Source organism: Prorops nasuta, unplaced genomic scaffold (genome assembly GCF_024137725.1).
Source record: "Prorops nasuta isolate Cenicafe-Biocafe unplaced genomic scaffold, Cenicafe_Pnas_1.2 PNAS00027, whole genome shotgun sequence".
Classification (NCBI taxonomy): Eukaryota; Metazoa; Arthropoda; class Insecta; order Hymenoptera; family Bethylidae; genus Prorops; species Prorops nasuta.
The window spans coordinates 1,034,946-1,052,570 of NW_027116824.1; the positions used below are offsets into that span (position 1 = coordinate 1,034,946).

Genomic DNA, 17,625 nt, shown 5'->3' on the forward strand with positions numbered 1-17,625 from the left:
CGACATTACCAGGAAGTCATACAAAGTCAACAAGAAATATATTACACCAGTGCTATTCCTGTAATTTGCATCGAGCGTTAACACATATCAATTAACGACAAATCTCCCTCGTTTCGAAATCCTTTGGAGAACCGGTGTACATATATATATGTATATCTAGCAATATGATTTTTCGAATGGATGAGAATAATTGGATAATTGTGATTGAGATTACTCACCGTAAGGTCGTTCGACCGATGGCTCGCAGGAGTCTGCAACAGAAACGTGAAAAATTACTTTACTGGAATATCATTATAGCATGATGTGCATATATATATATGCATAATAGCTGGTAATAGAGTATCGAATAATCATCTCTCGGCTCATTTAGCTCCTAATTCGTTAGAACAAATACGGGAAAAAAGAGGACGAGCTCTGTGAGTGTGCAGTGTACTCGTCGAAGCTGTGTATGTGTGTGTGTAACTAATAATCAAGGTAATAATCGCAAAGAGAATGCAATCATCCCAGCGAGTTGCTACCGAGTCTCGTTTCTACGCAGGAATAAATCAATTACCACGACATGTTCACCGCTGCCATTCTCCGAGTAATCATCGAAGAATTGACTTTACATGGGATTTTCCTCGATTTGCATGCGAGCAAAAACCATCAATAGCTTCATTTTTCCATCGAGCCTCGCATTAACTGATTTCACTTGGATCTTCCGGCCTAATGGGCCTTTCGCTTATGTAATATTGAAAGAAACTCTTTGCTAATGTGCCTTATTGCCAGAGGACGATTAGTTAAATACTTTGAGTTTAGAGAAGAGTATATGTATATGTACGTGGAGTATATAGCGTAACTGTGGTAAAGCGAATGAGAATCCGAGCGTCTCTCAGTCAAGGTGATCACGAGCGACTCTAATAAAGGCCTCAGGTGGGTCACCGAGTGTCATCAATTTTCCTTCGGATTCCCTCATTGTGTAGAACGCTGCGCATTATTAACCTCATTAGTTCGCATGAAACATTTGACGCTTTGCTCGACCAATTAGCTATATATAATGTTGACTTCAACCCACTCCCCCCCCCCCTTCTTATTCTCTTTTCAGACACTCGTCGCTCCAAACGATTCGCGTTCTTCTAATTTCTCTCATTCGTTTTGATTTCGCCGAAAATATTAGTCTCGCTCTTTCCAATTAAGTAGAAACTCACATAGCGCGTATATTCTTAATTATATGACTATATATATATTATAAACAGAATATATGTACGTGTATTATCTTACTCATCAACTGTGACAATTATTGCAACGAAGCATCGTCCGTTCACCGAGTTTATCCGCTTGATCATTGTGCAACGCCGTATTCTAATAGCTTCTATGAAGTCTCGCAGGCCATCGCGAATTCCAATCGCTATAACCACTCGGTCGTCTCTGAATCGCACTAGATTCGCCTTGTATTATACGCTAACTCAAGCAAAAACAAAAGAAGGTCCTGAATCGTTTGTCAACAATTTCCAAAACTTTATCACCGAGAAAAATAAAGATGTAACATAATTTTTATAATATTACAACTATTTTAAATTTACGTTAAATTTTAAAATAACTCCTCGAATATTCATCGCTGAGAAATCATTGTAAATTTACAAGAATATAAAACTATACTTATGGAATATTTTTAAAAAATTAAAAAATGACTTGGATAATCACAGTAGCGTGGTATATCGTATTCCAATGGGTTCTACGAAATTCGGTGTGACGATTCGAATTCCAATTGTCCATATAGCCTGGCAGAAGGAGGTGGCAACGGGGTATCGCGACGAATAATAAATATTCAAGAAGTTTAAAAGTGACAGCGTGCACTGTCAGGAGGTACGCTCGCTGTACCTGGTGGAGGGGTCTTCCAGAGGGAGATGACTGAATGTTAATTAGCGAGGCGTGACAAGTGTTAAATAATCCATCCATCTACCTACTTGCAAGAAGGAGGGGCTTGTCCAACGCAGGATAATTAACGCGAAAGAGCAGCACTTCGCTGACACCCATCCAAAGCAACGTGCTCCGTTTCTTACGAACTCCTTCCTTCGCTAATTCATCGCGTTTAACCCCTCGCAACACTTTCCCATTCTAACCAAACAACCTCGATTGACTTTGACCGATATAACAGCAATTGCAATATAATCTAATTGCACTTATAATTTTAAAAAAATTCATAAAAAGATTAAAATAAAAAACCTTGAACTCGACAATTAATCCGCAACACTGATAAATCACGATTGTACAAACGCAAAACCATCAACGAAAAGTTTATATTTAGATATAACGGTTCGTGCGGGTGTATGTCTATACTATATGTATATTCACGTAGCATGGATCGTCGAGTGAGAGAAAGTACCGAATATCCATGTCAAAGGAACGCATTTAAATGCTCGGCGAGTCCGTAGGCGGTCGTATCGTGGAATCACAGCTGGCCCGATTGCCGTTCGTCGATTAGATATATCAGTGTAATTAACAAGAAACAATGGTCGTGTCACGGGCAGGCTGGATATCGTAAATTAATCGATTACCCTCGCATAGAGCCCGGAAGATACTCACAGAGGCTGTTAATCATCGACGCGGGTGCGTTTGTACTTTTCTGACGTTACTCGATCTTCGACGTCTCCTCTGCATCGGGAAGAAAAATTATTCTCGTTGCTTTTAAAAAATACACTGATCTACTCCACTCGATCTCTTTGCCAAGGCGTTCGCGCGCAGGAACAACGGAACTCGGAACACGGATATATATGTCATCGTCCAACGGTGTACGAGATACTTTTTTTATTATGGACAAGGTAGCAGTTATTGTTTTGCACCTCAAGATTTTAGTCGTATGAAATATTCTAATATCAAAAATCAAAGCCAGACGTTTAAATCGTTATAGAAGAATTATTAAACGATGCTTTGTACATTTTACACGTATACGAATATATATCGAATAATTCTCAGACTTAGCAGAGAATAAACGATTACAATAAAAAATGGAGATGCATATACTCGAAGGTGAGTAGTTAAATTTTCCAAGGTCCTGGAAACTGATAAATATTTCATAGTTTCCGCTGGATGGTTCGAATCTTTGAGAAATTCAAACGATAGAAGTTGAAGCGCATGGTTGAGGAAAGGTTTTGGTATTATTGAAAAGTGGATGAAGCAGGGGGTGGTGTAGGAATTGCAAGGAATATGAGGGGTGAGGAGAATTTTAGTATGATTCGACGCGTAATAGTCGAGTCGGGTCGCGGTGAGAAAAAGAGAGAGACCGATTGTCATTGCCGCCTTGGGTGATAATCCGTCAGCGGCCATTCGGCGAGTGTCTGTCCGGAGTACGCACTCCAAGTGGCTCGAACTCGAAGTTGGAAGAAAGAGCCACGAGTGAGAGGTCCGTGTTCGAGTGCGAGTGCTCGTCGTGAGTCACCCGGGGCAACAGGGATCAACGTAGGGCAGGAAGAGGAGGGGGAGGGGGGCGAAGATTAGGCGCGCGCGTATGCATGCGAGAGAGGGACGCAGTATATATATGTAGGAAGCAGCTTTATTGAGAAAGGTAATCAGCGGGCCATAAAAAGGGGGAAGGAGAGGCGAGGGAGAACGGAAAAGAGTAAGTAGGAAATGCAGGCAGCGTCGTGGCGAGGCAAACGAGACGAGACGAGACGAGACGAGAAGAGACGATAGAGGCCGAGCACGGGCAGTAAAGTCAACGGTTGCCGCCCAGACAAAAAAGTCAAATTGATCAAAATGAGAGTTACGTAGGCAAAAAAGTAAGCGATCGCGCTCTGCTGCAGCACGCATTTCGTGCCAGGAGAGAGTTTAGCCAGCGACGACGAGCGATTTTTCAAGCTGCTCGCGAAATATTCGACCCGAGAGCAAGATGGATTCCAGGACCTCCCTCCAACCATGAAGCGATCGTTCATTCTCCAACCTTTTGAATCTATCTAATCATTCCGAGAAACTATTCATGCTTTTCTTTATTTTAAATTCGCAGGACTTACGGTCGGGAGGAGGATCGCGATAAACTCGCTATAGTCCCCTGTGAAAAAAGCAATGAACGGTATATACACAGCGATATTTTCATACGCTTGGATACTGCGGGCGATCACAACAATAAGAAAACTAATTAAAAGCGGATAAAATTGAAAAGAGCTTGGTTTCTCTTATTCTTGAAAGAAGAAAAAACTCCTTGTTGGAATTCGACATTGTTATAAAACATTATGCTTCTTAGGATTTGCAATATACTTTCTAACTTGATACTTTCGAAAAATACAGATTTTTCCACATAGATAAATAAGGAGCACGCTGTCAAGCGAGCATCGTATAGCGGCTGTTTTAAAAGGAAACTATAACATAAAGCAACGTAACAAGCCAACGATCTTGTTGACTTTTGTTACGATCGATTTGCAGTATCGACTATCGGTACCACCTGGAACGCCGCGCCGGTGCTTCGAATCGCTCCGTTAAGCAGCCGGCAGCCGTTTTAGGGATTGCTTATGCAGAATCCTTCGGTGCGATGTCGTTTTATCCGTCAACTGTTCAAACGGGCACTCGATCCTCTTGAGCCTTATTTTTTTCACCACTTTATTCCCATATAGTTTTATCCTCGACGCAACGTCTCTCTTTCTCTCTCTCTATAGCTATCCAGCTTCTTCGTCAACAACAATCGCACGAATTACAGAATCCATCATATATATATATATATAGAATCCCTGGCACGTGTCCCTTTCCAAATAATTGCAACCCTTTCCGCAGCTCCGCGTAAACACTAACGCAGTCTATATATATTAGAACCCCTAAATTGGAATGCTTTTCATATATCCATCTGTCGCTGTATTCTCCTCTCGAGTAGAAATGCATATTTATCATGAAAATGATTCATTCACTGTCTACAGAATTTTTCTATAGAAACCAGACTATATCTGTGTTGCAAATATATATATATTTTGTCAAAAATTCTAAATATGCACAGTTTGGACGCTCGGAGCAAGATTCCTATAATGATGAAACGAACAAAGTGGAATTTAAGAACGAACAAAATTCTCTCACTCGTGATTCTTTTATTAAAATATACGATGGACCAAAGTTTGGGGTTAATTACCTCGGTCCCTCCAGATAGCCAGGGTATACTGTAATGTATTAGCGCGTTTAGGCACGGCCAGTTAATCCCGAGGAACTGCTGAACGCGCCGTTAAGCACGCTTAACTCGTTAAGTTACCTAATATGAACTACCGCGAGCCGGAGATATCATCATAAATGCGATCATCGTCTGGAGCAACCTGTCGCGCGTTTTAGCGTTTTCATCATAGTTATCATACGCGAGAGAGAGAGAGAGGGAGAAAGAGAGTAAGTCGAACACCGAACATTCGTTATATTTACAAAGGGGACGGATCGTGCCGATCGCGACAAAAAATCTGCTCGGAAAAAGTCTACACAATAAGCAACGGTAAAAATGGATTAACCACGAACGATTTAGGCAAACCTTCACGAAAATAATGCTCCAACGGCCATTAGAATGGCCAGCGTTGAAAAAAAAACTGCGGAACTCTCTTTCTTTCTCTGAAATTTCTTTCCTCGGCGGATGTATTAGCGGAAAGAAACTCGGCTAATGGTTTCGGTGAGAATATAAAAGCGCCGCTTGTACCAATGCATCGATGCTTCGACTTCTCACCTCGCCTCTTATCCCCCCTCCTAGGAAATAATAACTGTGGAAACAACGTGCGGTAATAAGGTTGCTCCGAATGATAGAAGCACGTAATTCGTTATCGGTGCATGGGAAGCTTTGTTGTTGCGTTTGATGGAAACCACGTTCTTGCCATGCATATAAATATCAGATTGATAATCGTCGGTCACGATTTTGCAGGAGTTTTATCGGAATCACGCCGGAAGCGTAACTGGATTTGCCTTTATTCGTCGGTATTTGCATGCGCGCGGAAATAATTCTCTTGATTCGCCGGAAACGGATCAGATAAGGGAGCCATCCAGTTCGCATTAACGGTGGGCTAATTAAAAGTGCGGTTGACAATGGCTGAGTCGGTGGGTAGAAAATCCAGAAAAAGCGTGTAATCCGCACTGGTAACCACGCGATGCACGAACGGACGGATGGACGGGGAGGCCTAATCGGACCCATCTAGATTGCCGCTTTATGTATATGCATGTGTGCGCGCGCATATGCATACGAAATATAATAATATATCCATGCTCGTCCTGCTGTAATCGCTCGCATTCTTAAACCGTAACGCGCGTTGCACTACGAGCGTTGCGTAATAAGAAAATCGTTGATATGAGGGTGTGGAGGAGGGGGGTGGGGGTAAGAAAGGAAAAGGCAGAAAGGAATAAATCGCCCAGCCGGCGGAGTCTCTCGTGTAACTCTGACTAATTAACGACGGACCACATGATTCCAGATTGGGAATTTGCGTTTCGATCTCGATACAGCCGGGGTTGAAGAGATCAGTGATTCCTGTATTACGCCACGTACTTGCTCCACCATCCATCATCGAAATGACTCGACGAGCTGCCAACTCTTTCCTCGCGCTTCTCCAACCATCCAAGTTCATGCATTTTAGATTCGAGAGATTTTACGCTTGGCTCGTTAATCGAATCGTCCCCCCCCCCCCCCCTCCCCCCCTCCTCCGTTCTAGCCAAAATCCTATGTGTATATGTATGTATGTTTGAATGATGAAGAAAATTCTGCTGATTTTCATGCTATGCAAACTCGTTAATCATTGAAATTAGAGGTTGAAGCGATCGATCTCAAAGTTGTGCTGTATATATGTACCTATATTCTACCTTTCATGCAGATATCGAAGCTTTGAGGAACAGAAGAATAATATTCTTCAAGATAGAACGAGAAACAGAAAAACGAGCTCGGGCAAAACTGGACTGAGAGACACCAGAACATGTTATTTTTCTTTTTTAGACAAATTCAGCGTGCTTTTAAATGCCATAATTACCACTCGTTTCGATCTTATCTATATACAGCATGATTTCGTGACGTGGACAGACTTTCTCATGGTTTTCTTCCCGCACACCGGGACACAATGAGAGAACCGCAAGGTAAACCGAGTTTGCAAAGTATCCAGCAGTTTTTCATTTCTGCCTTTACGAGCTCCTAAACGCTGGCGCGCTCGTAATTAAAAATCTATAAATGCGAGAAAAGTGTGATTTATCAATGAAAGAGCTGTCGCCAGCACGTTAAAGTATTTATGCGTCGAAAGTAAATTGTTGTGCGAAAAATGAAGAGGCTTTTAGGGAGGAGGGGGGGAGAAGGAGATAAGGAGAAAAAAGAGTATATGCAACGACAGCAGCATAGCGCAGCAGCTGAATATATATTCATGATTTGGGGAATGCTCGACGCGTTTATTAGCATACGTTGCATAAACTGCGAAATAACATGGCTGCGGGCACGCACTCACGCAACGAATAAGGAGGACGAGACTCGCGCGCACGTGCCAAGTGGAAAAAGGAAAGGAGACGATTCTACCGAAACGAGCAAGACGCGCGATATTTTCCAAGTCGAGCCATTACGCTATATGCTTTATCGAGACCGCTCATCGTACCACATCCGGAATCAAATTACGCTTATGTTTATTTATCCAGTTATTAAAATTACATTAAGAGCACCAGAACCATGCACGTCATTATTTTATAGCCATGCTCGAACCACTCCGTCCCTCCCGGTCCTCGGCCCGAAAAACATCTTCCTCTCTCTCGCTCTTCCTGTATTTCCATCCGGAAACCGCACATACTCGAGACTCGCAGCAGAAAATCTCTCCTGGCACTCCTCTCCTTTATCACAATCATTCGATCGTTCTTTCGATCGTCGAGTTACGCATCGTCTGAGGTAAAAGTCCGACGGCGCTTTTAACCCATTAAAAACCTTCTCATATTATAACTTATATAATACAATAATTAGAATCTTAACTAATTAGTATTACAATGAAAATTTATATGCAACGCTTTAGCACCGATGAATTACGTAATTTTGTTATACAATTCTTGCGCAATCTTACGAAACGAATTTCTTTTTGGAAATAATAAGGCTAACGAGTCCGATAAGGCGATAAAAGCGCGCGGTGAAAAGCTTCGAAGCTCTCGATGATTTTCTGCGAAGTTTGCGAAGCTAGCGGAGGGAAGTGTAGAGAGGGGGGGGGGGGGAAGAGGAGGGAATAACGAGCATGACTCTAGACGACAAGGACAACGAAGCTGTAGAATTTTCTCTCTATCTCCGAGTCGTTTCTCGCCATTATCATTAGCGCTACACTTTAGCCTTAACGTTGCGTGCTTTAATTTGAATACATGAGGCAGGATGTGCCACTCGGTGCCGTTTCTCCGGCATTAGCCGCGAAACGCCTGTTTCTGTGTACACCGACATTAACTTTAGTTAAAATGATCACCGTCCCGCGGAGAAGGGTCTCGTGCTGCTGACTCATAATGGCGCGAAATTTGAAACGACCACCCGCACGCAACGCATCCCCCCTTCCACCCTCCCTCTTCAAAAGCCTCCTCGATCCGTCGTAATGAGACCAATCACTTCCACTGCTCGTGCTATATGTACACACACCAGGAAAACGTCCTCCGGGAAAAGAACGCTACTCAGCGACGATTTATTTCGAAATTCATCCTCCGCGCGTTTAAAATGCAAATGCTCCTAGGATTTCCGACAATGCTCAATATATATAGGCTGATTAAACAGTGTGACGCACGCTGGGAAATGAAAGAAATGCCGAAGGAACGCATAACTCGCGGCTCGTACTTGCACAATATCGCACGACTCAAATTGTTTATTATACCCCAATCGGAATCGCTCATTAGCGTGGTCAATGTAAATCACTGGGGGGGGGGGGGGAGGGGGGGAAGAGAGAGAGAGAGAAAGCCGCCAGGAAACGTCTTTCCAACTCGCATCTCGTACTCTGTTCGTAAGCTTGTATTATACATAGTCGTGTGCGTGAAAATGCCGATTTTGCCAGTACGATTGTGCAGTATCCTGGAATCAAGCGTCTTATCGATTTGCATATATACAGACTCGAGAGAACAGATGGCATAGAGCACGTGGAATCTATGAAAACCCGCATGACGCGTTCAATTAAAGACGCTCGCGACCAGATGAGCAACCGCAAAGGCCACAGCGAGCTCTCGAACAACCTAACGATCGACTCCGGTCGCTTTATCGTTCCGCTGCTGCGGTGTAGCCTTCCGTGTTCGCCACAAGATCGATAACTCTTCTCATTGTTGCCGCATCCCGCGAAAATCCTTCAATTCCCAAAACTTTCGTTGAATCCTCGCACGAGTGACTCATATACACATAGCAGAGACAAGCGAGAATCTCGTTGTCACCGACCAGGAAGAAACTAGCATTTTCACAATTTTTTTACACTGAAATCTCATCAGCAACTTCCTGGCTCCTTGGAGCAGCAAGATCTACGATATTGTCCTCACATTCCTGATCGATGAACCAGGATCATCACCCGTGGCCACGGAGCAAATCGGAGAAACATACATACGTGTCTCGCGCGCTCGTACAATTCTGATTCACGCTTATATTCACGCAATCGTTTCGACGCGTTTCAAATGCCTGCTGACGAGGTCCAAGGTGGATGGAAAACGCTGAGCTTCCACAAGCGTGAGAATCGCTCGCTTCTGCCGTCCGCGCAGTGGCCATCTTTCTCTTCTGGCTGCACGGCTAATTTTTTTATCATTCCTCTTCAGCGTGTACGCTGCATTCCACCGCTTTATTATTCGGATATTTTTCCGTGGCAATCAATTCCTCTTCAACGAGCCCGTGTTATCCATCGGTCGATTATTATTGGACAGCCGGCTCCATGTGTACGAGCGAATACACACATATACATACAGAGGATGGAAGACTTTGGCGAAATCCCAGTGCAGCCGCGTGGATAGGCCCGAGACCCGCGCGCGGAGCGTGACGAGCGGGACTGCGTGGAAAGAATAATTCACTCCATCGAGCGAACGAGTCCGAGCGCTGGATTATGCAGCTCGTCCTTTTAACCGTTGCGCGATTCCGAGAGTTGGCCGCGACGCTACGTCGAATCAGCATAGGCTATATCGCCAAATAGGGCGCGAGCGGCTCACCTGTGCCGACGGAGGCATCCACGAGTCCAATGAATATGGTAATTTGCATCATTTATCCGACTGGCGACTCACCAGGCGTAAACGCACGCGTGGTCCTTGAAAGCGGAGACGGCCGTCCTAACGCGCGCGAGACCCAACGTCCGTCACAGCCGCGACTCGCACTGGACGAGCGCTCGGAACCGCTCGTCTCTTTCACCCCTTATTGCTACCCCCTCCCCTCGACGATCGTTCACCATTAATCCGCTCCACGATAAAAACGACCGAAACTTTATCGACGATCGTTGATTAAATTCCGTATCGGCTGCGTCAGCATTTATTATTCCAATTTGCATTCTCATCGGTGATTGTTTAGCTTTAAATATAACAGGGAATGATGATGATGATGATAGCGTAACGAGAGCAGTCGGGAGCAGCAGCTATTTTTAGAGCGAGCGCACGCCGATATACCGCACATATATATATATATATATGTATTGGCGGATCTCTCGAGATGCGAGGAAGACTGCGCGAAGCGTTCTCGTGTGAAAGTACGTACCTCGTGGCGAACCGCTCGGCCTTTACGTGTCGGTGAGCCGTGTTCGACGCATTATCGCTCTGCACTGTACGTGCCATTATAAGTTTCATTATGAGAACTGCATTTCCTTTTCCAATGTGCCACGGCAAGGTCGAGCGAGCAGCTCCTCTTGCCGAGTCCATCCGCTCGCTCAACATCGCAGCAGTCATCGATATACGGGAGATAGTATCAACTCCACAAAGGGACCAACCGTGCAAGTCATAATTTGCATGCTGCGCCACAACCGCGGCAATAATCCACTCGCCAACGAAACAAATCAAACGCGCGAGTTTCAAGGTATTCCAGAGAGATTGCAGCTTCTAAATTATTTCTGCGAGGAATGAACGTGTCACTGCGGGACGGTGTTCGTTGTGCCACCAACCCAAACGACGAGGATACGTTATTGATGAAATAGTTTCGACCAGCAATGTCATCGGTATATCGTAGTCCATATATTATGGCTAACTATATATATATATATATATACGCATACACTCTGATTTACTGTCTTCCATATATATATATATATATATAAGAGTTTCATACGTTTTTTCATGTTTCTCTCCCAACAGATCCCCATGACGACAATACCAATCAACGAGCATAAATTCATGATTACATTGCACGCTTGGTGGTACCAACGACGCTGACAATGATATCACTCGACTATAGTTAATCCAATTTCAGCATATAAAACAAATTAAACGAAATGTATGCCAGGAGAATCGTTCGAGATGGTTCTCGAGTGGCGCCAAGCTTCGTAAAGATATCAGCGAAAGTTTAGAGATTGTAACGGAGGGACGAGGTTGGGTTTGGAGAAAGGGACGATATTCCGAGCGACTGAATGTTTAAAGGGAAGCGAGAGAGAGAGAGAGAGAGAGAGAGAGAGAGAGAGAGAGAGAGAGGCGGTCGCGTGTCGCGGTGATTTGTCTGGTGCGGCCGTTCGTGTGTGTGTGTTTGTGTTTGCGCGCAAGGAGAGTCTCCGAAGAGAGCGAGAGGCTACCGTGCCGAGTGGAGAGAGGTAAGATGCGAGCAAGGGTTAGGAGGCCTATCCGACAAGACGTCGGTAGCGAAGAAAGGAGGCACGGAATGAGAAAGTAGGTATATAGTGAAAGAGAGTAGGAGAGGGGGGGGGAGTAAGGGGTTGAAGAGGAGACGAAAGAGCCACCGGCAGTACCACGTGACCCCTGCACGGTTCTCATTCCTTATTGGAATCCTTCTGGCCCAGCCTGACCTATCCAAGGTGAGATTTATCCGACGGCTTACCTGCCACGAGCTACGCTATACCTATATATATATATATATATACGTATACTACATACGTACGATGCCTTCCTTATCCGACCACAGCTTCTCTCGCCTATAGCTAGTATACCAAAGGCAACCTTACCCACCATCGGGAATCCCCGCACTCCCATTCTCATTCCCCATTCCCCCGACCGACCGGCCATCTCCTTCACCCACACGAAGCCACGCTAAAACTTACGTCTGGTCTGGGTCACGTACCCGAGCTTTTTCGTACCCGCGAGCGTGTGCTCTGATGTAACAGGTTAGGCATGTGCCTCGCTGCACGCGGAAACACCCTAACCTAACCTCCGAGTAATTTCGTGTTCTCGTGTTATTGACCAGGGATAAATATATATAGTCCAACGATAAAAATCAGGAGGATCCTGAAGAGGTACGCACCTGAGCGTGGGTTCATTTTTTTGGACGGTGCTCCTTCGACGACCCGATTTAAGGTCACCTTGTATACGTGTATATATACCCACGTGTATCCATTGTCAGAGTTGGTAGCACGCGTGTGAGCGCCGCCCGGTATAATGAAAGGGATTTCGAGAAGTAGCCCGAAGCATCTCCAACGGGTTACGCTATAGTCATTAATTCGTAGTCGAGCAAAGGATATAATCGGATACCCACTGGACAATGCAAATAAGCATTCGTGTATGTATATGTATATATATATATATATATAGTTGATGTTATGTAAGACCAAAACAGACGAGGTGCTTCCGGCTCGTCGGAAACAAAGAATTTTATTAAAATCGCATTAATGTCGATTCCACTCACATTTTCGTACGTGGAACCACATGGTATGGTCGTTATAACTGTAAACTGGCTGATTTCTTTCTGAACAGAGTTCTTATTGGATATAAGTGTGCTGAGTGTACGTTGTTCGCTTGATGTCCAAATTATTAATTAATTCTTTATTAAACGTACAAGTCGAGTCTCGAGAAAATACCATCGAGCTTGTTGACGATGAAGAAGAAGATGAAGAAGAGGAAGGTCTATATCGGTAATATTCATCGGCTTAGCAGCGTCGTATGGAAAGTGTTAATAACACGAATGACGAATCCATATTATCTCGATCGTTTACAGTACTAATCTCGAAGATAAAAAAACAAATCACCTCTTTACTCCATATTCCTACGCGATTTGGAGGAACTGGCGTAATCTTAAAGCATATATGTGCTCGGCCAGGCCGGAGCTGTGATTATTCATGCAAGTTTGCGTTTCGTCGTTCACGGTCGAAATTGACACGGGCGTGGGACACGTATTAGTCAAACGAGGACCTCATTTCCGTTCGCTTCGCGTCTTCACATATATACGCCGTCATTTTTTTTATCTCACCTTTGCCAAGCCTTCGTTCTTCGAGTGACGACGCGAGCTTGATAAAGAGCTATATATATATATATATATATATATATGCGTGATCCGCGTTTGAAATATTCCGAAGCCTCTTACTTTATAAACAATTATTTTTTACAAAATTTAAGCTTTAAATTGGAATTAGTCCAGAAATCCACATATATAGATATAGAAGAGTATAATGATACGTTGCGAACGACGAAAAACAATGATAAAAGTGCCAATTCGTAATTTGTAGTCTCCGCGAGAAGCTAAATGAGATTGGGACCGGACGAATTTATAGAAATTAGTCGGATGATTCAGATTCGAGGAAATGCAGGAGAGAATTGACTCGCGAGGCCCGCAGTCATTGATCACAAACACACACTCGTCTCTCTTTGTATATACGTAGAAAGGTTTAGGAAAAGGAGAAAAGAAAGAAAGAGAGAACTGCCAGCCTCACGAATCGGAAGCCGGCCGTCTAATTTTCCGCACGCGAATAGTCCGACGGGGCTGAAACGATCGCTCCATGCTCTCTCGTTCATAAGGTGATACACTAATGAACCAAGGCGGACTACTCTGGCGGTCCCGGTAACGTATCATGTTCCAACGTCGAGACAACCGTACCTCGAACGAACATTTAAATCCCACATGATCGGTCATCGAGAACACGCGAGATAATCTATATATATATATATATATATATATGTATATGTATACGTATGTATATACACATATGTAAACGTATAATTCCTATCCGCGCAGCACTCTTTCCAGAGAAAACCCGACGAGCTCCGAGCAAACATTCGGAGGAACTATATATTTTAGCGAAGGGCTGTATCGTAATTTTTATCCCGTTGGTTCGCAATAAAAACTTGGCCAATATTTCGGAGCGAAGGTAGTATAATTTTTATAGTAAAATTATCGCGCGAAACAGATTGAAACGTCAGGAACTATGAAAAGCTGTTTTTCAACGAGGCTCACAATATAATAATCACGCGAACCACAATTTTACTTTCTAATGCTTCGGCGGACCGTCGCTGGCTGTTGCAAACAAATATAAAACTTTCGTTCGCTCGATCGAGCCTCGATAAGTATTATCACCTCTACATAGCAGGTTGAACGTTTACGAGATGTATAACGAAACAAAAGATACCTCGGATTGTATATATATTTTCGACAAAATAGGCTGGATTATGCAACGAGTATGGCAGCAGGTATTAAGCATTCCGGGAAACCATTTATACATTTTGTGTACGCCTTCCCCACTTTTTTATTCCTTTTATCGCGCACCGCTGATACGATATCATTGATTCTTCTAATATTCTCGGAGTGCGTAATAAGAAGAGCTGCATTTTCCACGCTAATGCATCGACAGATAACGCCTCGATCATAATTATAGCCGGGATAAGGAGAAGGCTCGATGAAAAAGATATCAACGATCATTGGTGATTATTAAAGCAAACAATCTATGGACATTCGTCGATGCGATAAGAAGCGCGAAGAACGTTTATATCGTACAAGAGACTTTTCTAGATTTTTTTCAGAATGGCTCTCTTCGTGGACTATATCGCGTTTGAACTATTTATTACACTACCCGAAGATACGAGATGTGTCGACGTAGTGTATTTACCTAAGCAAACCGGTATCTATATCATATTGGTGTTATTGACTAGCTTCATCCAAAAAAGATAGTCGATAGATAATCGGCGTATACACCGAGAGCGTGGAAGGAGAGATTACCAGAAAACCTGTAGGCTCCGGTGTGTAAAAGGGAAGAACGTGTTCGCGCCACCTGTGACGCGACTATTACCGTGATATTCGATGCTATTTTATTATCTAATTATTATATGGTCGCAGCGTCGTTAAGAGTTTTCTTATCTTTATTAACGTTAACGTTAAGTCGTTAAGGAGACTATCCGACGCTTGCACGAGGAGGTGAAATAATTAGTCGCGAATAAGTATCTCGGTGGAGGAGCTGAAAAAGGAAAAATGTGGTTCCTCCGCTTCGGCGATGAGCGGTTATCGATCACTGGATAGTTTAGCGAAAGTTTGGCAATCTTGGCGATACGGAGAAGAGGAAAGATAAAGAGGGCGGAAAGTTTTTTGCACTGACCGTTTTCAGCACCTCGCAGAGGGCCCGAGGGGCTTCCACCAGTGGAGACACCCTCGTCCTCGCTACTACTGCTGCTAGCCTCGCTAGGACTATAACTGCGTCCGCTTCCGGTGCTCCTCATCATCTTCTGTCCGGTGGCGGTACCATTGTTGTTGTCGCGCAGTCTGCTCTGCAGGCGCTCGTGCATCGTCCTCGCGCGAGGGTGCAGTCTCTGTTGCTGAAGAGAGCCAACGGAGAAATCCAGAGGCTGATCGATCTCCGAGTGGGACTGATGAGTCTGGGTCTGATGCCTCTGCAGTTGGACGCACAGGCTGCTCGGGGGCAGAGTCTGAGCCTGAGTCGTCACCTGGACCATCGAGGTGAGCTGCTGTTGCTGCTCCTGGTGAACGCCACTGGCCGGACTCCACCATTGATGGCCACCCTGAATCGACCTCCAAGCCTCGATGGTGTTGTTATTGGTGGGGCTGTTCTGCTTCTGCTTTTGCTGCTGTTGCTGGTGGAGCTGTTGCTGATGATGGTGCTGCTGCTGATGTTGTTGCTGGGACTGAGATTGGGACTGGGACTGAGGCTGATGCTGCTGTTGAGCCATGGCAACCTCGACCAAGTTATTGTTCTCCAGCAGGTGCATACTGGGCGTTTGCGTCATCGAGCTTGGCAGGACGAACGGGGAGGCTACCAGTAACGGAGGACTAGACTCGTGGCGTTGTCGGAGCGTCGTTTGTTGCTGGCGATGTTGTTGCTGCTGCAGGTGCAATTGATGGGAGCTCGATGGTACGAGCACCGGAGGCGGGATCTGCCGAACTGTCCGTGCAGCCTCGGCGACCCAACGGCGCACCGCCTCGCTGTCGAGACCCGCCAGCCCTGCGGACTTTATTTTCGACTGGCTTCCGGGCGATGATAAACCCTTGTCGGGTATCAGGCCGGGTAGCGCTAGGACCCCGGTACCCGCCACCGCGACCCTGGGACCCGATACGCCCCCGTAAGAACTCAACGCCGCGAGATCCAACGTGCTCGCCTCTCCTTTCACTCTTGCGTGACCGATCCTCGCTCTCTTTCCAAATATCTTCGCCTATGGCTTTTTTCTCTCTCAACTCTATCTCTCTCTCCTCTCTTTTGTTCTCTCGTTATTCCCTCCCAGAAGAACCTGCACCTACTTCTCCTTAAAGCTATTATACTCCTCCGTCAGTTACTTTTAACGACACATCAAAGAGAGGTTTATATTCCAAAAGTGCACAAACACTCCCGAGCAATGTACGTACTACTAGAATCCGTCACCTTAATGCGAAACACCTGCTGTCGGTCGTTATCCACACAAAAATTCTTCTATCGTCTGCCCCTGTTGCATTGCGCTGCCGCGGTGGCGCTGTCACCGCGACGCTTCTGTCAAAAGCCAGTTTGACCACGTGAAAAACTAACAAAAGCCACAACTGTCAAGCATCACCCAAGATCCTCCACCGAATCCTGCGCGTGCGAAAACGTTCCCTCTCCTCTCAATTAATCCACACTGATAGCTGCAAAACTCCGAGAACCGATGCAGGAATGTCAATAAGACCAGAAATCACCGATCCCTCTACTGTCATTTGTCGCAATCACCAAATCCGTTCAAACAATCCTTCGCCGACTATTCGCCACTTTTCACACAAATTGCCAAATTCCACAGTAAAACAGTGCGTTCGATTATCCAAATGTACCGCACCGCGCACCACACACTACCGGTCACCGATCATTTCCAAATGTTCAAGTGTAATTTACGCAGCGTCGTCGCATTTCTCCAACATTCGCCGGATATACCGTGACACGTGTCTTCCGGGGATGTGGAGGATTTCGAAAGGGTGGGGAAAAGGGGGAGAAATTGAAATAGAGGCTTCGTTAGAGAAAGAGAGAAAGAGAAAAAGAAACAAGTGTACACAGAAGAAGAGATTATGCGAAAGGACCAAGGTGAGAGAAATCGTAAAGGTCGAAGATGGTTATCGTTCGGAACGATGATTAATCGGCGTGGTGGTCCGATGAGTATCGCGTGTCGGTTATCGCGAGATCGCGACAATTTTGACGAAGGGAGAAGCAGCGTCGATGGGAACTACGGCGACGGCGACGGCGACGACGACGACGACGACGACGGGGAGGAGAACGAGGAGGAGAACGAGGAGGACGTCGACGACAACGGCGACGACGACGACAAGAGCGGCGGCGGCGGCGGCGGCGGCGGTGGCGGCGGCGAGCAGCAAAGGCGGCTGCGTCGGCGGTGTCGGCG

The 17,625-nt window shown here is 45.2% G+C and overlaps 1 protein-coding gene across 1 annotated transcript in view; it reads right to left on the reverse strand.

The window, feature by feature from the left end:
* The window catches only part of LOC136782584 (POU domain, class 2, transcription factor 1-like), a 93,250-nt gene extending 75,956 nt beyond the window's left edge, over window positions 1–17,294 (reverse strand). Inside the window, exons 1-2 of the mRNA XM_066742099.1 lie at window positions 15,375–17,294; window positions 219–251 (exon numbers count right to left, since the gene is read on the reverse strand). Of these exons, the coding sequence (XP_066598196.1) occupies window positions 219–251; window positions 15,375–16,020 (679 nt within the window). The 5' untranslated portion in view covers window positions 16,021–17,294. The remainder of the gene's footprint in view (window positions 1–218; window positions 252–15,374) is intronic.
* Window positions 17,295–17,625: the final 331 nt, after the last annotated feature.